We start from the raw sequence: 20,972 nt of genomic DNA on the forward strand, positions 1-20,972 counted from the left end.
TTTTACAGGTTTAAATAGGATTTTTTTTTTAAATAATGTTTTTAAAAAGGATATTTCATCTCTTAAAAGTCTTACTACCTATAAACGAAAAAAGTGATCTTCAATCTCTTTAACCCTTCAAAATTTGGCAATTTCCCGAATGTAAACTATAATATTCATTATAAATAATTTCAAACCTGCAATACCTTACCATTATTTTATCTTAAATCTTTTTCCCCCACGTTGTCACGTCAAATATGTCTATTATTTTTATAATTATTTTATTTTTTAAGTAGATTTTGTATATTAAAAAAAAAAAAAGGAACATTGTTTTTTAGGATTTTTGAAAAAGAGTTTCGAAGCCTACAAAGACAAATAAATGTGTTCAATTTTATATGTTTTTTTTATTTAATTTATGTACTTTGAAATTAGGGACCAAATGTATTAATAAATTACAAAAACTAGATCTTTATATGATAAAAGATGATACTTAATTTTGATGAAAATTTTCGTTATAGAAATTAAATTGTTACAAATTCTGAACTAAAGTGACTAAATTATTACGTATTAAAATTCAAATTCTTATAAATTTAAAAGTAGAACAAAATGTGTTTTTTAACCTATATTATTATTATTATTTTAATGGGCTCAATTGCACTCCGCAGTCAATGAGTGATTTATCACTCAAGATCAACCAAATTATTTAAAAATTACAGTCAATAAGTAGTCTGTTTTTCAAGATTATTTTAGATTAAACTATGAACTATTCTTCAATGTCAGTCAAAAATCAATCTAAAGTTTCATTAATTTATTAAAATAATATGTTTTATGCTATCATTGCATTACACTATGCTTGGTTTTAAATTATAATTAAAGATAATGCATTAACTATTAATAATTATTATGAATGTTAACAAAATTAGTTCATCTGAATTGACATTTTTATAATAAATTAAACTTTACAAGTAAAACTATAGCTAAGATTTAAACCATTAATGAATATGATGATTGAAAAATGCCTCAAACAGATTAATAACAATCGGTGAAAATGCAGAGAATAATATGAATAAAGCTTTTACCATCTCTCAGAATAAAATGCTACAAAGCAGCTTTTCAGTAAACTCAACTCTTCGCTACCAAAAAAGAGAGGAAAATGAATATTCGAAGTTTCTTTTCATAAAAGCAGTTAATACCTTGGCTATGGCTTCATATTCTTCTGTACTGTCACCCATGGCTCCATTTCTAGCTTCAATCTCAATGCCCGGTATTCGGTTTTCTTCATTCATGCTTCAGTTTTCACGTTTGCATCTTCGACAGCCTCGCCAATGGTGAAACGAACGAATCTACGAACCTTTATGTTCTCACCAAGAGAAGCAACAGTTTGCTTTACCAAATCCTTGACCAAAATACTATCATCCTTGATGAAAGGTTGTTCTAAAAGCACAAGTTCTCCGAGCCTCTTGGAAATCCGCCCGTCAACGATTTTCTCCCTGATATTCTCTGGTTTTGTCTGAAGGTCCTCCCTCTGCAACTCGATCTCTCTCTCTCTTTTGACAATGCTTTCTGGAATGTCCTCTATTGATACATACTGCACCCCTGGGCATGCCACGACCTGCATTGCGAGGTCATCGACTAACTCTTTGAATCTTTCATTCCTACCCACGAAGTCAGTTTCACAGTTCACTTCAATTAGAACACCGATACGGGAGTCGTGAATGTAGGATCCGATTCTGCCTTCGGCGGCTAGGCGGCTAGATTTCTTGTCCGCGCTCGAAAGGCCTTTCTTTCTTAGGTACTCTTGTGCCTTCTCTAGATCCCCACCAGTTTCAGAGAGGGCTTTCTTACAGTCCATCATCCCTGCTCCAGTCTCTTCTCGGAGTTTTTTAACAAGCGCAGCAGGAACAGCAACAGCTGCAGCCCTGCAATACAGCATTGAAATTAGTATCACTAGAAAGATAATATGTCTTAGCATATGTGTTCCCATTCTACTGACGAAACAAAGGAGATGGAGGAGATTACAAGAATGAAATGTAATAGAAAAGCTCAAAGCAAAGGATAAATTAAGAGAAGGCCACTTACTTGGGAACAGTTTCCTTAGCTTCCTCTGCACTGGGCTGCTCTTTTACTGTTGCAGTTGCAGCAGCAGGTTTAGCTGCTGTCTGTGCTGCCACCTCAGCAGCAAAATCTTGGCTTTTCTTCTCCAAGCCTTCTCCAAGATTGTATCTCACAAATCTCTTAACCTTAATGTTTTCTCCAATGGTAGCAATAGTTTGTTTAACCCAGTCCTTTAACACCACCTTATCATTCTTAATATATGGTTGTTCAAGCAATGCCAACTCCTCAAGTCTTTTCCCTATCCGCCCATCAACGATTCTTGATCTGATCTGTTCGGGTTTTGAGAGAAGATCTTCCTTCTGCATCTCAACCTCTCTTTCTTTGTTCACGATCTCTTCTGGGACATCTTCAGTCACCACGTATTGTACTTGAGGGCACGCGGCGACTTGCATTGCTAAATCGTCAACCAACTCCTTGAAGATGTCTCCTCTTGAGACGAAATCTGTTTCACAGTTCATTTCTATTAGGACTCCGATCCTACCATCATGAATATAGGAACCTACTCTTCCTTCAGCTGTGGCTCTACTAGCTTTTTTTTCTGCGCTTGCTAAACCTTTCTTCCTGAGGAACTCCTGAGCTTTAGCTATGTCACCTCCGCTCTCAGCCAGAGCTTTTTTACAATCCATCATTCCTGCTCCTGTTTCGTCACGAAGCTGCTTTACCAAAGCTGGTGCTATCACAGCTGCAACGCATCAGACATTCAAAGAATTAAATGAGAAGCTATTTGCAGGCATCATATCAAGTAAACCCAACATGGGAGATCAAGTCAAATATTCAATTGCACTACCAGTTATCATATATGTACAGCTTTGAATTATAAATTATAGTGATTATTTTATCTATTACAAGTCTACTACAATTGACCAAAGAATTATTGCCAATGGCTAGTCTAGGTGATGATTTTCAAATAAACTGGACTTAGAAAAAATACTTCTAAGTCAACCTTTAGGTGCAACTTCTTCCGGAGAATTAGCACTGTTCTCATGAGCGGTTTCTATCTTTTCTTCTACAACTGGTGTTGAGGAGAGAACTTCAGGGTTTTCAGCAGGTGCCTCAATATCAACTTGACTCTCAGCGACTTCTTCAGTAGTTTGACCTACAAAAGGTTGGATTTGATCCTCAGTTGAATCTCCAGAAAGATTAGAATTTCATCCAGATAACTACTTGTTAATGATAATTTCAATATTCTATGAACTATTAACCGCTACTGCAAGTTAGGACTATAATATAGAAACAAATGCCTCACCCTCATGTTTCATCTTAGTCAATGACAAAATCTAGCACTGGGCTAGAAAAATTTGCCCAAGCAAGTGTAATGGATACTGGTCTCTCAGTTTCAATTCTACTTATCCGAATGGAGCTAAATCCAAAATAAAATACGCACCCTCATGATTGAGCAGTTAAAAAATACATATTAAAATTTCTAACATGATTCTGGAATTATACCTAAGATCCCAATACTACCGTTGGAATCAGATTCTGGTTTGTCCTCTTCTTTTTCAGATGGAGAAGCAGAAACAATTTCATTTTCCAAATCTGTTTGTCTTTCATCGCTTTCTCTCTCTTCAACAACACTGTCTTCACTAGTCACCAGCTCTTCACTAACTGGACTTTCTGAAGACACTAATTTGCTAGCTTCTTCATCAGAGGCGAGTACTTTCCCATCAGTCTCAGGTCCATCTATGGGTTGAGCAGGCCCAACCACCTGGACTTTTTCTGATTGGTTGTCTTCTGAAGCCTTTACTTCAGAACTTTCCCCTGCTTCTTTCTCAATGGTATCAGTTGCACCATCCAAAATATTGTCTGATCCAGATATTATGCTTTCTCCTTCATCTTGAGGCACCGAAACATCAGAAGACGAGTCATCTAACACTTTAGTTGGATCAACTGCCTGGTCTGATGCTAATTGGTTGTCTTCAGAAACCTCAGAACTGCCCTCTGCTTCTTTCTTGTCCGTATCAACTACACCATCCACAATAATTTCTGAACTAGATGATATGCTTTCTGAGTCATCTTGATCCATAGCAGATGAATCAGCTGAACCTGCAGGTTCATCATCACTAACTGCTTCATCAACTACAGAAGGCAGACTTTCCTTCTCCTTGTCGTCACTTATTTCCTCATCTATCACTTTGGTGGAATCATCAGCTATGGTCTGATCTGCATCAACTATTCCTTCTACAATTTCCGTAACCTTCTGTACCACAGTTTTTTTAGCAGCATCATCTACTTTTTCCCTTTCATCTAAAAATGCAGCAATATCTTTGTTCTTACGAAATGCTAGCAAGAAGGGGTTTGTTGCAGCATAGACTTTCCCTTGATGCTGAGAATCTGAAGTTTCTTTGTCTTCGTCTTTTTTCATGGTCAAAGTTACCTGTCCTCTTGCAATCCGCAACACCCTAACATCAACCTCTTGGCCAATTTCTAACGTAGAGCCTCCCATAAGATTCCCAAATCCTTCAAAAGATTCCTCTGAATTGGGGAGGAACCCTTCCTCTCCCTCAGGAAGTGATATAAAGGCACCGGACCTGGTAATATTTTTCACTGTGCCCTGTAAATCTTGCCCCTTGACAAACTTTGAGCTTTTCTTCACCTCATCCCTCTTTTGTCTTCTCGGTTTTGGAGAGTTCTTTCTACCAGGCCCAGGTTTATCGTTGCTGGAAGGAGATTCTTTCCTTTCATCACTTTCACGCATTGAGAGAGAGATTCGTCCAGTCTCAGCGTTTGCTTCGATTAATCTTACTTTCACCTCTTGCCCAACAGAAACAACACTTGTGACATCTTTAACAAAACTATCACTTAACCTTGATACATGTACTAAGCCATCAGTGAATGCTCCAAAATCAACGAAGGCACCAAATGGTTGAATTGATCTCACTTTCCCAGTAAAAGTTGCACCAGGAATGAGTTCCTCCTTGTTTACAGCTGGCATCTCGCTCTTCCTCACAGGTCTTGAACGCTTTGACTGTGTCGAAGCTGCAGTACCAGCATCTGATTTAACAGGGTCTTTTTCATCTGTCGAAACTGTGCTGGACGGAAGCTCTGGGCTTCGACTTGAAGCTTCACCAGAAACTGGTGAATCTGACTCCTCCACTACCACATCAGTTCCTGAGGCAGATAATATAGGGATCCTACGGCCATGATTACAAAAATAATTTTTACTACAATTTCGAAACAGTCTAACCGAAGTTGATAGGGGTAAAACAAATCTTTGGTAATGAAGTGTATGTTTGGTGGATTTTCTAAAAAGGCTGAATCTTGTTGAATTATTGCTCTTCCCTGTATGCAAGGTTATGGGAACAAGCGAAACATTGTTGATAGAAGATGGACTTATCACCGACATCATATTTAGTCAAGAAAGTTAATGTGTATGCAGCAGAAAAAGTTCTGTTTGTAGGGAGAAGGGCCTCTTTCTAGTCGTTAGTTCTTCATGCCTTGCTTCCCCCTGCAGTAGACATTAACAGTATCACAATTTTGTACAAGAAAATTCTCCATAATAGCAAAACCATGAGACAAAACGCATAGATTTCATTCTGACATAAACCAATGAAGAAACTATTGACATTACCAACCTTAGAAATTCAACTTCCATCCAACAAATTCAATCTTATTCAACTCTTTCAGGTAACCCACATCAAACTTAACAGAACCATATTAACATATAAAGATAATCAACATCTAAGCTAAACGGTACTCATTAAAGTAGCCTAAACCAAGAACTCATTTAATGATAGAATCCCGTGCCAGCTAAAACTCAACGTCAAAAATTATAGAATTGGCCAATTAAAGCTCTCCAAACCATCCTTATAATTGACCAGAAGAAGTCTACTCAGACATTTTAGATACCTAATCTGACACTGCAGAACTTGAACAAGTTTAGTGTACACCTTAATTAGAATCTTAACCTCCAAAATGTTGGAGGTGATAAACTATATGCTCGTTAAAATATCAAAGAAGTCGACTCCCCAACAGAAACTTCACAAGAATTGGAACTTAATTTCCCTAAACCAATTCAGGGTCAGCTCAGTTACCAAAGTCTCCGACCAACTCCACTGCAATAACCAAACCAACAAACCAGAAAGAAGCAACACGAATATGAATTGAAATTTATGTAAGAATCTCAATCTCTAATAAAGCAACCAAGGTAGAAGCTGATAGTTTTGAGGACGAACGACACAGAATTGAGAAGCCCCAGAAACAGAAAAAGAGCAGAGAGCCATTGGAGGGAGTAGAGGGGAGAATTGAGTACGAACCACTAAAAAACCCAACACACCCACAAAAATTGTCCCTCTGGAATGTCAGAAGAATGAGGAGAAACAAAAAAAAATTGCCAGACATTCAGTGATAAGAGGGTAGCTTCTCCATGATGGTAAGGGAAGGAGAGGGAAATGAAAGGTGGGGCTTTAAATCCTTATCCCATGAGTCTGTTTCGAGGGGATTCACGAGTTGGGTTCGGTTGGGTCAGATTTGAGAGTTTTTTTTTTTATTTACAAGATCGGTTCTTCTACTAGATGGACCAAATCAAGAGCCAAACCCTAACCCAACCCAAACTTTTTAGATTTTCCTAATGTTCATAATAATCCACACCACATCCAACCTAAAATTTCATAAAACTCAAACATCGAAAACTCAATCCTGCTGTCTTTTGCCCTTTGCCTCTAAAGAATAATCATCACAGATCCACAGCACGTCTATGGAATGAATTTAATTCAACAAGTACCGCGAGAGAGATAAGAGTGAGACCGTGAGAGGCGACGGAAGACGGAAGGACAGCGAACGGCGGACGGCAGCCACGGGCGACGGAGGGACGGCGGGAGAGACCCGTGAGAGAGGCAAGAGCTTCTGAAGAGTGAAGATCATGATTCTGTGAGATTGAGAGGCACTGAGATCGCGAGCAGTGAGAGGGAAGAGTTTTTTAAGGTATGAGAACCTAAACCGATTTGGTTCGGTTCGAGTTGAATCGAATATTTTATAAACCACGAATCGAACCGAATCGAACCGAACTCTTGATTCTAAAAGCTCAACCCAATTCTGGGTTGGGTTTGTTGGGATTCTTTTGAGTTACTTCGGTAAATGTTCATGTCAACATGATTTGAAAAGTTTACATTTTTTACTCTGACTTTTTTGTTTAATAATATGAGGTTGGAGTTTTGTTCATTTATTATTTTGCATAAATATTTTTATTTTTGTTTGAATAGTTTGGTCTAATCTCAAATTTGCTGTTATTATTCAAAGCGGGTAACTTGAAAGCCGGAGGAGTAACTTGCAAAAGAGAAAACTATAGATTTATATTAATAGTTTCGTTACATAAAATTGAGTTGTATTTTATATTTGGCTAACCGTCTTGGTTGATTATATTAAAGTTTAGGAGTAAGTAGAAAATTAACAAAAGTAAATAGGTGCCTTTTTTTGGGTGGATAAAAGAAAGTATAAGAAAGAAACAGTGTAATCAAAGGTTTTCTTGTGTCCAAGCACAAAACAGGGGAAGTTAAATAAGATTGGATTATTGCATAGAGACAAGAGAATTACATTGATTTATTATGCTTTCCAATTTGTTGTTTGTTAATTTAAATGTTATTTATACAATAAATATCTAAATTTCAAAAAGAAAATATTATTCATTCACTACTTTGGGATGATCTCACGTCGAAAAGATCAATAGACCTAACAAAATTTATAAAGAATCAAAGTTGATGTGATGGATATCTATTTTTTTATACGTACAAAATAGAAAACTGGGCGAAACTTGAATTTTCAACATTGCGGCGGTTAAGATGGAGGGAGAAGAGAGAACCAAGCGAAGGGATGAAGAGGGAAGAGAGAGAAAAAAATGAAAAAATGAAAAAAAAAAAAAGAAGACAAATAATATAAAATTTATATCTATCGAACTCACACATGTCAAGTTAGCTTTCGGAATGTTAATACAAAGGACAACCATTTTCTAAAGGTTATGGACCAAAATGTCACTTTTTAAAACTTAGGGACTAAATAGAAACATACCTTCAAATTCAGGGACCAAAAGTGTATTTTAACTTTGTTTTTTTCTTTCCTTATAAATGAATAGGCTTCATTTAAGAAGACACGACCATTTAGGTTACATGTAGATTACTCTCTTTTTCAACCTTACATGTGAATAATTCAAAGATAAAGAAGCGCTGCTTGCTTGCATAATGAGTGAGCCGGGAAACGGGAAGGTTTTTCCGAAGACAAAGTAAACTGTTTTCAAAAGCCAAACAATGAGAACCATTTTCCAACTTCTACCCCGTATAACTAAAGGTAATTGTTATAGGCAAAATTATAACGTATATGCTACATCAACTTCTCCGTTACCATTATCACAGAATATGGGTATTTTTAAACAAATGGCAAAGTTCATCAGTACTTTTGTAATTTAACCTATAAAATCTTTATTTTTATATAACGACCTGTGTGATTGGAAATTACTACTTTCACGCAACAGACTAAATTAAAAACAAACATCAACAACTAAAATATATATTTCGCCTTCAATTTTTAACAGATTAAATTAAATTGGACCGAGGATTCAATACTTTCGCAATTTCAATTAACCATTTTTATAGAGGTGTTGGTGGATTTAATTGAATTGGAATAAAAATATTCCAAATCCAATTCGATTGCGTGATTTGATTAAATTAACTAACTCATTTATATAATATTTTATTTTATTTTGGATCTAGTTACTCTTATAATTTGTTCTTAAATGTTGTAAAATATAGGGAAATTATATTATTTTAACCTTTTTTTTTCTATTTTACTCATTAAATTAGAAAAAAAAAAGAGTTAGATCGTAGTTTTTATATAATGAAAAAACACATCTTAAGAATCTAAATCAATAATTTTTAAAAGAATTATTACAGTAAAACAATTGAAAGTTGTCCTAGATAAATCTAATTATAATACATGAAAGAAGAAATAGTATTTTTTTAGAATATACGTTTGGTTAACTAACCAAATCTAAATCTAAACTAATTATTTAGTTAAGTTATAAATATTTAAATATTATTTATTTAAATTAAATTTTAAACTAGATCTAACTAACTAATTAAACAGATAAATTTTGATTAATGATTTAATTACTGAAGAGACAAACGTGGTCTAAATTAAAACTACAATATTTAAAAAGTTAGGAAATAATTATTTTTTTAACAATAAAAAGAATAATCAAAAGAAAAAAGCCCCATTTCTCGAGGACAACAAAAACTTCAATGAGATTTGGTGGTATCTGAGTCTCTGACATATTATTAGTAACAAATATATCTTAAATTTGCTTCGAAGAATATAGAACTTATAATAATATGATAATTAAAAGGAGAAATAATTGAATAAATAGAAGATTTGATAACTATTATTCGAGGAAGAAATTAGGTTTAATATTCTAAAAATTTTCATTTATACTAATAACAAACATGTTTGTTTATATTGTTATTTTGTTTTTTTTTTTTATAACTCAGAAAGATACTGCCACTTGACAACATGCACCTTTTTTTTTTAGGACAAAGTAAAACATTTTCAGAAGCTAAACTTCTGCACATATAACTAAAGGTAATTGCTTTGAAAAGCTCTAGCTAACATCTCAATGTCTTCCATCCATGTTCTGAGTTCTGACAATAAAAAGAGAGGCAGAGCCAATTTCAATTGTTTGCCTAAAGGCATTGTTCTGACGAAGAGAGGTAGTTCCAATTGTATTGCCTGAAAGACATTTGATTATGGACAAACCTTATTTATGAATACTACGTCAAATGTATTGACAAACGAAGTGTTCTAACAATGAAAAGAGATGTAGTTCCAGTTGTGTTTTAACGAAGTGTTCTGATGACAGTTGTATTGCTTTAAAGATATTTGATTCCATACAAATAAAGAAGCTATGTCAAACAAAGTCTATCTAGATAACACAGATCTCAGCTATGAGATTCCTAAATAGGATTTCGTTACAAGTTATTAGAGTTTATTTTACCTATGTACAATAATTTAATGTTGTTACATTTTGTAACCTCTATAGCTGTTTTATGTGGTAGTCTATAAATACTACTATATGCCTTTTAATAAAAATAAGCAAGTTTAATTTACTCTCGAGGTTATAATATGGTATCAGATGAACACTTGTCTTTTTCTTGAGAGTTCTTGCAGATCCCGCCATTTTCTTAGGCGTTCTTGATTTTTCCGCCATCTGAGTTCTTGCTTCATTATCATGGTGTCACCGATTGAGGTACCAACAGACCCTATTGCTCCACCTCCTACTCTGATTCCGACTGGAATTTCGGCCACTTCTGTGATTCCTGCAGCGTCTTCGTTGACTGTTCCTTCTTGTCTCGATCAATATGCAAATCCTTACTTTATTCACCATTCTGATAACACAAGCCTTGTTCTTGTGTCTGATTTGCTTACCGAGGAAAATTATACCTCTTGGAATCGTTCTATGACAATTGCCCTAACTGTTAAGAACAAAATCGGCTTTATTGATGGAACTCTCGAACAGCCGATTGGTGAGTTACTCAATTCCTGGATTATTTGTAACAACGTGGTAATTGCGTGGATTCTGAATTCTTTGTCGAACGAGATTTCGGTGAGCCTTTTGTTTACTGATTCAGCGCGCGATATGTGTTAGATCTGAAAGAGCGTTTTCAAAGTCAAAATCGACCACAGGTTTTTCAGTTACGGCGTGATCTGTCAAATTTGGTTCAAGATCAATCGTCTGTCAGTACCTATTTCACTCGGCTGAAGACTTTGTGGACAGAATTAGCATCATATCGGCCGTTCTGTACATGTGGTCGATGTTCTTGTGGTGGTATGCAGGCTATCTTTGATTACTTTCAGACTGAATATGTGGTGTCGTTTCTGATGGGGTTAAATGACTCGTTTAGTCAAATTAGGGCTCAATTACTTCTTATGGAGCCCGAACCTTCGATTAATCGAGCATTTGCCCTAGTTGAATCTCAGCAACGTGTCATTTCTTCTCCGCCTCTGGTTTCGCCCACTATATTGATGGCGCGTTCTTCTTCGGGCTCTGTTGATTCTCGTTCTTCTTCCAATTCTCAAGGGAAGCAACGAGAACGCGAACGTGCTATTTGCACTCATGGTGGCCTTCAAGGTCACATAGTTGACCGGTGCTACAAGCTCCATGGATATCCTCCGGGGTATCGATCACGTAATTCTGCGCAACATAAGTCTGCAACATCGTCTACGATACCTTCTGCTACTGATACTCAATCGAAATCAGTCAATGCTGTTAATGTGGCTGATTCTTTGGCGTCTCTCAATTCTGATCAGTGTCAGAGCCTCCTCAACCTTCTTCGTAGCCACCTTGTTAAAGCTAAAGATGGTGCTTCTGTTAGCACTAGTGCTTCTCATGTGGCAACTATATGTTCTTCCATTTTTTCTTCCTCTGCCATGGAAAGACGTTGGGTAATTGATTCAGGGGCTTCTGCACACATTTGTTACTCCAAGGATCTTTTTATGTCACTACACTCTGTTTCTGGCATGTCTGTTACTTTACCTGGTCAGTCTCGTTTTGTTGTGGAACTTATTGGTGATATTCAGCTATCATCTGATCTTGTCCTCAGAAATGTCTTATATGTTCCTAGTTTTCGGTTTAACCTTTTATCAGTTGGTGCTTTAACTCGTGATATGACTTTTATGGTTCAGTTTGTTGGTGATTCTTGTCTCATTCAGGACAAGTCCTCATTGAAGATGATTGGCAGGGGTGATTGTTGGAATGGGCTATACTTCCTTGAGTTGCATCAGCATCTTACAATGCCTCTTCTTCTGTAAATGTTGCTTCTGTTTGTATGGTTTCTTTACCCATTTGGCATGCTAGAATGGGAAATCCATCTCATAAACATCTCATTGCTTTAAAAAACATTTTGCATATTAGTTCTACTGTAAATATGTCTTCTGATCCATGTTTAATATGTCCCCTAGCGAAACAACGTCGTTTGTCGTTTGCTTCTCATAATAAGATTCCTGATGCTATGTTTGATTTGGTTCACTGTGCTATTTGGGGGCCTTATCAGTCTCAAACTTATGCTAGATTTCGTTATTTTTTTACTTTGGTTCATGATTTCTCTCGATATACTTGGGTATTTTTGCTTCGCCAAAAGTCTGATGCCTTAACTGTTGTTCCCGTTTCTTCCGCCTCATAGAAACACAGTTTGGCAAATGTATTAAACAGTTTCGTTCAGATAATGCCTCGGTTTACTGAATTATTCCATGAGAAAGGGGTATTTCATCAGTTTTCTTGTGTTACTAGGCCTGAACATAATTCTATGGTGGAACGAAAACATCATCACTTGTTAAATGTTGCTAGATCCATCTATTTTCAGTCTAGGGTGCCCATTCAGTTTTGGGGGGAGTGCATCCTTACAGCTTGCTATCTTATTAATAGGACCCCATCCCCTTTTTTAAAATGGGACACACCCTATTTTAGACTTCATGGTTAGCCTGCTGATTATACTCAGTTAAAGGTCTTCAGTTGTTTATGTTTTGCTTCCACGTTGTCTTCACATTGTTCCAAGTTTCACCCTCGAGCTATACCTTCTGTATTTTTGGGATATCCTCCAAGTGTTAAAGGGTTCTGATTGTTTGATATTGAGCATGGACGGATTTTTATCTCTCGAGATGTTGTTTTTCATGAGAATATCTTTCCTTTTCATGATGTTTCCATTCATGATATATCTGTGGATCCCTTCCCTGAGATTGTTTTGCCCAAAGCTTTTGATATTTCTGGTATAGCAGAGTTTGATGATTCTGTTCAGCCTACCACTACTTCACTTTGGTGTGTCTAATGACAGTGTTGCAATTGATTCTGGTGAAGCTTATGTTGCTAGTTTATCATCTCATGATGCATCTACTGATATCCCTACTGATGAAATAGTGCCCCCAGTTGCACCTGATGATATTAATGGTGTCCTTCCCATGGTTGCAGCTCAAGCTCCTTTGGTTGAGCCTCAAGCTCCCTTGGTTGCAGCTCAAGCTCCCATGGTTAATGAACACACATCCATTATCTCTCGCCGATCTTCTCGAGCTGTTCATCCCTCGTCTTATCTCTGAGATTACCACTGTCACTTGGCTACATCATCTATATTGTCATCAGTTACCTCTCGATATCCTTTACAAAAGTGTCTTAGTTATGATCAGTTGTCTCCCTCATTTCGAAAATTTGCCTTGAATGTTTCTGCTTTTTTTGAGCCATCTTTCTATCACCAAGCTGTTCCTTATGCCCATTGGCGAGAGGCTATGAAAACTGAGCTACAAGCTATGGAAGCCAATCATACTTGGTTCATTGTTCCCTTGCCTTTGGGACACCATCCTATTGGCTGCAAATGGGTTTACAAAGTTAAGCTCAACTCGAATGGTTCTATAGAACGATATAAGGTACGACTTGTTGCTAAAGGGTATACTCAGCAGGGGGGTCTAGACTACATTGAGACTTTTTCTCCTGTTGCTCAATTGGTGACTGTCAAGGTCTTACTTACTCTTGCTACTTCTTTTCAATGGCCTCTTGTACAATTAGATGTGAACAATCCCTTTTTACATGGTGATTTAATTGAGGAAGTGTACATGGATTTACCTTTGGGTTATAAACATAATGTAGTTGCATCTAAGGGGAGCGTTTGGTTTGTCGGTTGCACAAGTCCATATATGGTCTTAAATAGGCTTCTAGACAGTGGTTTGACAAGTTCTCTCATGCTTTGATATTGCTTGGTTTTCATCAAGCTAAGTTTGATTATTCGTTGTTCGTACATGGTTTTGGTGATACTTTTGTGGCATTATTAGTCTATGTGGATGATATCATTCTTACTGGGGCTTCGAATTCTATTGTTTCTGAGTTGAAAGTGCATCTCAATGCTATTTTTAAGCTCAAAGACTTGGGCTCTTTGAGGTATTTTTTGGGTGTTGAGATTGCCCGTTCTTCTAAAGGTATTTTTTTGTCTCAACGGCACGATGCTCTCCAGATTGTTGAAGATGTTGGTTTGTTGGCCTCTAAGCTATCTCCTATTCCCATGGATCCTAATATCAAGCTTTTAGCTTCTGACGGAGTTTTGTTATCAGATCCAACTCAATATCGGCGAATTACTGGGCGTCATCTTTATCTCACTATTTCTAGGCCTGACATTACCTTTGTTGTACACCACTTAAGTCATTTTGTACGCAGCCTCGACGCCCTCATCTTGATGCTGCCTTCCAACTTCTTCGATATTTAAAAGGCACTTCTAGGCAAGGTATATTTTTGCCATGTTCTTCTTCATTCCAGATACGGGCTTTCTATGATGCCGACTGGGCATCTTATTTGGACTCTCGAAAATCTACTACCGACTTTTGTATCTTTCTAGGTGAATCTCTTGTATCTTGAAAGTCTAAGAAACAGACAACGGTGTCTCGTTCTTCAGCGAAGGCTGAGTACCGTGCGCTGGCTGCTACTACAAGTGAGATAGTTTGGCTTACACACCTTCTTAAGGATTTACATGTTCCTTTTCAGCCGCCGGCTCTTCTGTTTTGTGACAATCTTGCTGTCATTCACATTGCCACAAATACTTCCTTTCATGAATGTACAAAACACATCGAATTGGACTGTCATTTTGTACGAGACAAGGTTGTTGAAGGACTAGTAAAGCTTATGCCTATCCGGTCCGCTCTTCAGCTCGCAGATATTTTTACAAAAGTCTTGTTGTCCAAGACTCTTTCTCCTTTGTTATCCAAGATGGGTGTGTTGAACTTTCTTCTCCCATCTTGAGGGGGAGTATTAGAGTTTATTTTACCTATGTACAGTAATTTAATGTTGTTACATTTTGTAACCTCTGTAACTGTTTTATGTGGTAGTCTATAAATACCACTTTATACCTTTTAATAAAAATAAGCAAGTTTAATTTACTCTCAAAGTATCATCAACCTTTATTTTGACTCAATTAGTTGATGGACTTTCCATTCAATACCACTTTGTTGATTTGTGATACTCAGCTGAAATTTTACTCAACTTGACCTTTTACAAACTCTTCTATATACCCAAAATTCATTCACATCTAACCTTTAAATGATGCATTTGAAAATTGTTTATATATTACTTTTACTTGTTTAGCTTCGTAACCAATTAAATTAAGAACCAAATCTGCTTGACAAATTTTGACTAAAACTTTTGATCCCAAATTTGCTTCCCTCTCTCTAATGGTCTGGATTTGATAATTAAATTATTAATTTGATTTAATTTGCTTATTTAGTTAATTATATTTAATTTAAAATTTAATTCAACTAAGTAATATTTAAATATGTATAAGTTAAAACTTAGAATATAGTTATTTTAGATTCAGTTTAAAATAGATTTGGATTTATTTTGCTTTCAAAGTCAAATGATCTTTTGCCGGAATCAAAACTACACTATTTTAAAAATTAGTTTAGAAATAATTACATTTAAATAATTAATTTGTTTTACAGTAATAAATAAACAAATAAACGTCCCATGTAATCGAGTAGAACAAAGACTCTATGATTGGGTCGTGTCTGACATATTATTATTAATAAAACAAGATTTTCTTTAAAAAGAATATAGAATTTACAATAATAAAAGAAGAAATAATTGAACAAATTGGAGAAATTTGGTAACTATTATTCGAGGAAGAAATCGCAAGAAGGTTCCATATTCTGAAATTTTTGTATTTATAATAATAATAAAAATGTTTGTTTATATTATTATTTTGTTTGTTTCTTGTTTTCTTTTTTATAACTCGAGAGGTTCTATTCAGGACATGCATAATACTGTCTTTTTCCAACCTACTATGTGTTGGATTTTTAATAGCGAAAGAAAGTGAAACTTGAAGATATTGAGAAAACCGTTAGTATACAAATTTAACATCCGGATATTAAATTTGTATATTAAGAATTTGAAACTTATTTTACATTTGTAACAATTTCATTATTTATTTCATGAAGTTGTTTTTGTTTCAATTTTTTGTTATGTAACTTTATTTTGTTAATGTTACATGTTGTTAAACTTGAAGTTATACTTCAAATGAGAAGTTTTTCTTCATGTTGTTAAAGTTGAACTTAATTCTTGTGTGAGGAGTTTCATGTTTAAACAACTATATATAGTTGTGATTTTCTTCATTTTGACATATCCAAGCATACCACAATTGGGTATTCTACTCCTCCCACAAGAATTCTCTCTTCTTTTGAGTTGTTCTTCTTGTTTATGTTGAGAGCAAGTATCTAAGAGTTCTGCCAGATCCGAGTAGTTCGAGGTTGCAGTTCTACCGGAGTTAGTCGTTGTATCCTGCTGAGACGATCGTTGTAGTCTGCTAGCAACTTGTGCAGAACGAATAATTGTCTTCAGGTCAGCGCTATTGAAGCGTGCCTCGACTATTTTTTACCAAGTTTTAGTGTTCATCAAGTTGTTCAAATTTATATCGTTTGTAGCCAGTTACGTTGTAATCTGTTTGTCAGTATTACACAGTTCATATATACAGCGTATATTTACCCAACATTCTGAAGACAATTAACTGATGGCTGCAAACACTTCTGCTAATGCTCCTACGATGATGGGATCGACCATTGTCAAATCACATGCAGAAAAACCAGAGAAGTTCAAGGGAGAAAACTTCAAAAGATGGCAACAGAAGATGATCTTCTACCTCACCACCCTAAATCTTGCTCACATCCTAAAGGAGGTTTGCCCAACTACTCCCATAGAAGCAATCACTCCTGAAACTGAGGCTGCCAAGCAAGCATGGTTGCATTCAGATTTTCTATGTCGCAACTATATCCTGAATTGCTTGGATGATACCTTGTATAATGTCTACTGCAATGTCTTTGATACTTCAAGGCAATTGTGGGAGGCATTAGACAAGAAGTATAAGCTGGAAGATGCTGGTACTAAGAAATTTCTTGTTGGAAAATTCTTAGATTATAAAATGGTTGATACCAAGTTGGTAGTCAACCAGTTGGAAGAATTGCAAATTATCATCAGTGATTTGCAAAGTGAAGGATTGGTTATTAATGAACCATTCCAAGTTGCTGCTTTGATTGAGAAATTGCCTCCTGCTTGGAGAGAATTCAAATGTTATCTCAAACACAAGTGAAAGGAGTTGTACATGGAGAATCTTACTGTGAAACTCCGCATTGAAGAGGTCAACAGAAGGGGAGACAAAGAGCCACGTAAAGTTGAAGCTAATGCCCATATTGCTGAAGCTTCAATGCGTCATCCCAAGAAGAATCAAGCCAAGACAAAGAATGTGAATCTTGGGCCAAGGAATGACGCTAACAAGTGCATTCGTGCAATCTGCTGGGTTTGTGGCAAGAGTGGCCATATAGCTACAAATTGTAGACACAAGAAGGGACAAAGCTCCAACAACCAGACCAACACTGTGGAAGATGACAATTTAATTGCTGTCATCTCTGAGGTAAATATGGCCTCTAACACCAAAGGTTGGTGGATTGATACTGGTGCTACTAGGCACGTCTGTGGGGATAAATCACTATTCACCACTTATGAGAAGCTAGATGGCAGTGATAAACTGTACATGGGAAACGCTTCAACAGCCTCAGTGGTAGGCAGAGGAAAAGTCCTACTGAAATGGACTTCTGGAAAGATACTTACCCTCACTGATGTGTGGCATGTGCCAGAGATTAGAAAGAATCTTGTGTCAAGAACCCTACTCAACAAAAATGGGTTCAAGCTTGCATTTGAGTCAGATAAGTTTATTCTGACTAAGGGGGTATGTATGTGGGAAAGGGCTATCTAAATGATGGCATGTTCAAATTGAATGTACTGGCACAAGTGCCCAAGAACAACAATAATAATAACAACTCTTCTGCTTATATTGTTGAGTTGTGTGATGTATGGCAATCTAGGTTAGGGCATGTCAATTATCATTATTTACAAAGAATGGTAAGTGTAGGACTATTGCCTAATTTTAACATTGATAATAAACACAAATGTGAAGTTTGTGTTGAATCAAAGTTTTCTAGAAAGTCATTTTCGTCTGTGGAAAGAAGTAATGAGTTACTTGATTTAATCCACAGTGATGTATGTGATTTGAAAAGTATTCCCACAAGAGGTGGTAAGAGATACTTTGTCACATTCATTGATGATTGTAGTAAATATTGCTATGTATATTTATTACATAGTAAAGATGAGACCTTAGATGTTTTCAAAACATATAAGGCAGAAGTTGAAAATCAACTTGAGAGAAAAATAAAAGTGCTTAGATCAGATAGAGGTGGTGAATATGAATCATCATCACTTTCTGAATTTTGTGAAGTTAATGGTATAACCCATTAAACTACAACACCTTATACACCACAACAAAATGGTGTAGCTGAAAGAAAGAACCGAACTTTGAAGGACATGGTTAATTGCATGTTAAATAGTTCAGGTTTATCCCATAATTTGTGGGGGGAGGCTTTGCTTACAGCAAATTTTAGCTTAAATAAAATTCCACATAAGAAGACTAATAAGTCACCTTATGAAGTGTGGAAAAGGAAGTTACCCTCATATAAAATACTGAAAGTGTGGGGGTGTTTGACAAAGGTACAAGTTCCTTTACCAAAAAGAACAAAACTTGGACCTAAGACAGTTGATTGTGTCTTTATAGGCTATGCTATGCATAGTGCTGCTTATAGATTCTTGGTGATTATATCAGAAATACCTGATATTAATCATAATACTGTCATGGAATCTATTGAAGCTGAATTCTTTGAGGATATATTTCCTTTTAAAGAAGAAATATTGAAAAGTAATGGTACCAAAAGAAATCATGAGGCTAGCTCTTCGAAAGGTCAAAACGATCAGGAAACTGAGATTGAGCCTAGAAGAAGCAAAAGAGCTAAGAAAGCTACTTCCTTTGGACCTGATTTCATAACATATATGATAGATGGGGAGCCTCAAAATTTTCAAGAAGCTGTGTCATCTCCAGATGCACCTTATTGGAGAGAAGCTATCAATAGTGAGATAGAGTTCATTTTGCAAAACAATACCTGGGTATTGGTTGATTTACCTCCTAGGAGTAAACCAATTGGAAGTAAATGGATTTTCAAAAGAAAGCTAAAGGCTGATGGCACTATTGAAAAATATAAAGCCCGTTTAGTAGCTAAAGGCTATCGTCAGAAAGAAGGGCTAGATTTCTTTGATACCTATTCTCCAGTGACGAGGATTACATCTATAAGGATGTTAATTGCTATAGCAGCTTTACAAAATTTGGAAATACACCAAATGGATGTAAAAACTGCATTTTTAAATGGAGATTTAGATGAAGAAATATATATGGAACAACCTGAAGGGTTTGTTGTAAAAGGACTTGAAAATAAGGTTTGTAAACTTGTCAAGTCTCTATATGGGTTGAAACAAGCACCCAAATAATGGCATGAGAAGTTTGATCACATTATGTTATCTAATGGATTTAAGATAAATGAGTGTGATAAATGTGTCTATGTTAAAACCATAGATCAAGATTGCGTCATTGTTTGCTTATATGTGGATGATATGTTGATAATGGGCACAACTAGAAGTGTCATTGATTCCACTAAAAGAATGTTGAATTCCAACTTTGATATGAAAGACCTTGTCTTGCTGATGTTATCCTTGGAATCAAAATAACAAGAAATCCAAATGGATATATACTTTCTCAATCTCATTACATAGAGAAAGTATTGAGAAAATTTGGTCATTTTGAGAGTAAGCCAGTAGTTACTCCATTTGATCCAAATTGTAAGTTGAAGAAGAATAATGGTGAAGGTGTATCTTCTCTAGAATACTCTAGAGTTGTGGGTAGTTTAATGTACATAATGAATTGTACAAGACCTGATATTGCCTATTCCATAGGAAGATTGGCAAGATACACTAGCAATCCCGGGCATGATCATTGGAATGCGTTAGTCAGAGTTTTAAAGTACTTGAAGCACACTTTGGACTATGGATTGCATTATACGAAATATCCATCTGTATTGGAAGGATTTAGTGATGCTAACTGGATCTCTGATAGCATGGAGACTAAGTCAACCCGTGGGTATATATTTACCTTAGGTGGAGCAGCTGTGTCATGGAAATCTTCAAAACAGACGTGTATAGCACGGTCTACTATGGAATCAGAGTTTATAGCTCTTGATAAAGCTGGAGAAGAAGCAGAATGACTTCGAAATTTTCTTGAAGATATTCCATGGTGGCTGAAGTCTGTAAGTGCCATATGTATTTATTGTGACAGCTTAGCAGCCTCAATGAGAGCTAAGAATAATGTCTACAATGGGAAATCATGAAACATAAGACGCAGACATAATTCTATCAAGCAATTGCTCTCTAATGGAATAATTTCCATTGATTATGTAAAATCAAAAGAGAATGTTGCAGATCCTTTGACGAAAGGATTGTCAAGAGAGCAAGTTGCTTATACATCGAGGGAAATGGGGCTAAAGCCTATGAAATGAAATATCTGGTGGTAACCTAACCTAGTTGACTGGAGATCCCAAGATCTAGGTTCAATAGGCAAACTGGCTGGATAATTCATAGTTGGCACACTAAGAAACTTATAGTTTCATCCCATGTCTATGATGTTATGTGTGTAATCTGTTGATGTTAAGGTCATATTGATATCTTGATTACAAGAGGAGTAGTGGCAGAATACTCTTAATCAATATCACCTATATGAGAGTAGAATTGGGTCGGTTCTATGAGAACTTTTCAAATGGCTTATGTTTTCTAAAGCTCTCATGAATTCAGGATCTTGTCCAGGACCAAAATGGACACAACCGTATAGAACTCAAAGATACAAGATAAGTTATGTGTGATATTTGTTGTCTTAATTTATCATGAGAAGGATAGTTCCAGAGCTAGTTCTCACTATTTCTTCGGTAAATTCGATAAATATTCACTAAGGAAG

The 20,972-nt window shown here is 36.0% G+C and overlaps 3 protein-coding genes across 4 annotated transcripts; 2 read left to right on the forward strand and 1 right to left on the reverse strand.

The window, feature by feature from the left end:
• Positions 1-1,028: 1,028 nt before the first annotated feature.
• Positions 1,029-6,506, reverse strand: EMB2726 (elongation factor Ts family protein). 2 transcript variants are annotated; one of them, XM_022298639.2, is made up of 5 exons: positions 6,348-6,506; positions 3,541-5,539; positions 3,038-3,190; positions 2,059-2,776; positions 1,029-1,898 (listed from the first exon to the last, which is right to left on the reverse strand). In XM_022298639.2, the coding sequence occupies exons 2-5, from the start codon at positions 5,438-5,440 to the stop codon at positions 1,262-1,264; spliced, it is 3,408 nt and encodes a 1,135-aa protein (XP_022154331.1). In that variant the 5' UTR covers positions 5,441-5,539; positions 6,348-6,506; the 3' UTR covers positions 1,029-1,261. The 2 variants fall into 2 exon arrangements, with proteins under 2 accessions (XP_022154331.1, XP_022154332.1); XM_022298640.2 differs by lacking the exon at positions 6,348-6,506 and adding an exon at positions 5,667-6,056.
• Positions 6,507-10,303: 3,797 nt separating this feature from the next.
• On the forward strand, positions 10,304-14,845 carry LOC148210644 (uncharacterized). The gene is given in 6 exon segments (XM_088124697.1): positions 10,304-10,715; positions 10,718-11,879; positions 12,867-13,092; positions 13,231-13,780; positions 13,888-14,237; positions 14,468-14,845. Coding segments are annotated over 6 exon segments (3,078 nt in total).
• Positions 14,846-16,604: 1,759 nt separating this feature from the next.
• Positions 16,605-17,180, forward strand: LOC148210645 (uncharacterized). The gene has a single exon (XM_088124698.1). It carries the CDS (start codon positions 16,605-16,607, stop codon positions 17,178-17,180), a length of 576 nt encoding a protein of 191 aa, XP_087980824.1.
• Positions 17,181-20,972: the final 3,792 nt, after the last annotated feature.

The sequence above is a fragment of the Momordica charantia genome (assembly GCF_013281855.1).
Source record: "Momordica charantia cultivar OHB3-1 chromosome 6 unlocalized genomic scaffold, Mcharantia_2.0 BLBB01000006.1, whole genome shotgun sequence".
In the NCBI taxonomy this organism is placed as follows: domain Eukaryota; kingdom Viridiplantae; phylum Streptophyta; class Magnoliopsida; order Cucurbitales; family Cucurbitaceae; genus Momordica; species Momordica charantia.